This window comes from Cebus imitator, unplaced genomic scaffold (assembly GCF_001604975.1).
Source record: "Cebus imitator isolate Cc_AM_T3 unplaced genomic scaffold, Cebus_imitator-1.0 Scaffold138, whole genome shotgun sequence".
In the NCBI taxonomy this organism is placed as follows: Eukaryota; Metazoa; Chordata; class Mammalia; order Primates; family Cebidae; genus Cebus; species Cebus imitator.
In genome coordinates this window covers 515,931-518,992 of record NW_016107453.1, presented here as the reverse complement: position 1 = coordinate 518,992, position 3,062 = coordinate 515,931, and the positions used below count along the sequence as shown (strand labels likewise).

The following is a 3,062-nucleotide window of genomic DNA, read 5'->3' as shown; positions in this document are numbered from 1 at the left end:
AATGCTGTTCCTCCTTGCTCCAGTCTTCCTTTTTTCTTGTGCCAAATAATGGCCCCCTTTGGTATATGTATGTTATTGTTCTAATTACATGATTCTTAAACCTCTCTTTTACATTTTAACAAACATAACATTTGATAGGAATGGGCTAGACTAAAATCAGCATGGCAAGATGTTCAGCAGTCCAGGGAATCAAGTATTTTTCTACATAGATTTGAGTGTCACCCAAGATACAGTATACTTTGCTGAATCTCCCCCCATGATATATTCTTGTGGTTTTATCTATCTTGCCAACACACTTTCAAGTAAAACAGGCTTCCATTAACGCCGTTTGTCCTTTATTGAGCCAACAAGGGAGGAAAAAATACCATGGCACTGGCTTTATCCACTTAATGCTGAGCTGGGGAAGCAGAAGCCACCACAGGAGTTTTTACAAGCGTCTCAAGGTTTCCACCGCCACCTGGTGGCTAGGTGGAGCACAGCATCTGTGTAACTGGTGGGCAAAAGCGTTCTGCTCCAAGGTGCCAAAGTAGGGGAGAAACATGGGGGTTCTGCAGTCTTGGCAAGAGTACTGTGCTTCTTGCCTTTTTACTGCCTCTCCATGTGCACCCTTAAAGGATCGATTTTTATTTTTTGCTCAGCTCTCCTCCTCTTTTTCAGGTTGACGCCGCTGTCACCCCGGAGGAGCGCCACCTGTCCAAGATGCAGCAGAATGGCTATGAAAATCCAACCTACAAGTTCTTTGAGCAGATGCAGAACTAGACCCCCCGCCACAGCAGCCTCTGAAGTTGGACAGCAAAACCATTGCTTCACTACCCATCGGTGTCCATTTATAGAATAATGTGGAAAGAAACAAACCCCTCTGTCTTATGATTTACTCATTATCGCCTTTTGACAGCTGTGCTGTAACACAAGTAGATGCCTGAACTTGAATTAATCCACAGATCAGTAATGTATTCTCTCTGTCTCTTTACATTTTGGTCTCTACACTACATTATTAATGGGTTTTGTGTACTGTAAAGAATTTAGCTGTTTCAAACCTAGTGCATGAATAGATTCTCTCCTGATTATTTATCACATAGCTCCTTAGCCAGTTGTATATTATTCTTGTGGTTTGTGACCCAACTAAGTCCTACTTTAAATATGCTTTAAGAATCGATGGGGGATGCTTCACGTGAACGTGGGAGTTTAGCTGCTTCTCTTGCCTAAGTATTCCTTTCCTGATCACTATGCATTTTAAAGTTAAACATTTTTAAGTATTTCAGATGCTTTAGAGAGATTTTTTTTTCCATGATTGCATTTTACTGTACAGATTGCTGCTTCTGCTATATTTGTGATATAGGAATTAAGAGGATACACGTTTGTTCCTTCGTGCCTGTTTTATGTGCACACATTAGGCATTGAGACTTCAAGCTTTTTTTTTGTCCACGTATCTTTGGGTCTTTGATAAAGAAAAAGAATCCCTGTTCATTGTAAGCACTTTTACGGGGTGGGTGGGGAGGGGTGCTCTGCTGGTCTTAAATTACCAAGAATTCTCCAAAAAAAATTTTCTGCAGGATGATTGTACAGAATCATTGCTTATGACATGATAGCTTTCTACACTGTATTACATAAATAAATTAAATAAAATAACCCTGGGAAAGACTTTTCTTTGAAGGATGACTCTGGACATTAAATAGTCGAAGTAATATGAGGTGGGGAGAGAAAAGGCAGACTCAGTTTCCTTTAACCAGGTCTCAAGTTCTATTTATGATACAAAAGAAGATGAAATGGAAGCGGTGATATAAGGGAATGAGGAAGGCATGCCTGGACAAACCCTTCTTTAGGATGTGCCTTCCGTTTGTCTAAAATGGTGTTTTCATGTAAATATATTCTTGGAGGAGCGCTGTTGTGCTGGTGTGAATGACTTTATGGTAACAGCCTTGACTATTTATTGATCTACAGACCAGTGAGAAATCTTCCCATGTTGGGGACCCACACCTCTTGTGTCTTAATTGGAAGTCCGAGTAGGAAATTGGGGCCAACATATGTCTCCCAGTGCTGGGAAAATATTTCATAGACCTAATTTACAGTCTTTACTTGATCTAAAATATTTTGCTGCCACATTTTGACCCTCAAGTTTGTCCCAAATGAGAGACGGAGAAAAGTTCCAGGGAAATAAAAATTAAGACAGCTGATTGTTAACTGTAAAGCAGGGTTTCTTGTCCTGAATGCTACTAACATTTTGTAGGGAATAATTCCTTGTTGTAGGGGGTTTTCCTGAGTAGTGTAGGGTGTTTATTTAGCAGCATCTGACCACTGGCAATCAAAAGTGTCTTCAGACATTGCCAAATGTCCTTTAGGGGACAAAGCTGCATTTGAGAACCACAGCTCTGTAGTTTAAAATAATGTCATATGTACATAATTTTTCTTTTTCGAGATGGGGTCTTGCTGTATCACCCAGGTTGGAATGCAGTGGCATGATCTTGGCTGACTGCAACCTCCACCTCCCAGGTGCAGGCAATTCTCCTGCCTCAGCCTCCTGAGTAGCAGGTACGTGCCCCCACATCCAGCTAATTTTTTGTATTTTTAGTAGAGATGGGGTTTCACCATATTGGCCAGGCTGGTCTCGAACTCCTGACCTTGTGATCCACCCACCTCAGCCTCCCAAAGCGCTGGGATTACAGGCGTGAGCCACCGCGCCCAGCCTGTACATAATTTTTAACTGGGTAAGTCCATCTTAGTTCAGGCTGCTGTAAAAGAATCCCGTAGACTGGGTGGCTTAATGTTTCTGTCTCTCAGTTGTGGAGGCTGAAAGTAGGAGATCAAGTGCCAGCAGTCAGGTTGGTCACGTTCTTGTCCTGGTTCACAGATGGCCTCCTCACTATTTTTGTAACAGAAATGGAGGTTCAGTCACTCGCTACTTGCAGACTCCAATTAACAAGAGTGAGGTCTGGTATCAAGAAAATGCCTTTTAGGCCGGGCGCGGTGGCTCAAGCCTGTAATCCCAGCACTTTGGGAGGCCGAGGCGGGTGGATCACGAGGTCAAGAGATCGAGACCATCCTGGTCAACACGGTGAAACCCC

The 3,062-nt window shown here is 42.6% G+C and overlaps 1 protein-coding gene across 16 annotated transcripts in view; it reads left to right on the top strand.

The window, feature by feature from the left end:
- LOC108313502 (amyloid beta precursor protein) overlaps positions 1-1,879 on the top strand; it is a 288,061-nt gene extending 286,182 nt beyond the window's left edge. For 10 of the 16 annotated variants that reach the window (XM_037743245.1, XM_037743241.1, XM_037743240.1 and 7 more), the window contains one exon: positions 658-1,641. In XM_037743245.1, the coding sequence (XP_037599173.1) occupies positions 658-759 (102 nt within the window). In that variant the 3' untranslated portion in view covers positions 760-1,641. Of the gene's footprint in view, positions 1-657 lie in introns of all 16 variants that reach the window. The other 6 variants (XM_037743244.1, XM_037743239.1, XM_037743237.1 and 3 more) reach the window with 3 other exon arrangements.
- Positions 1,880-3,062: the final 1,183 nt, after the last annotated feature.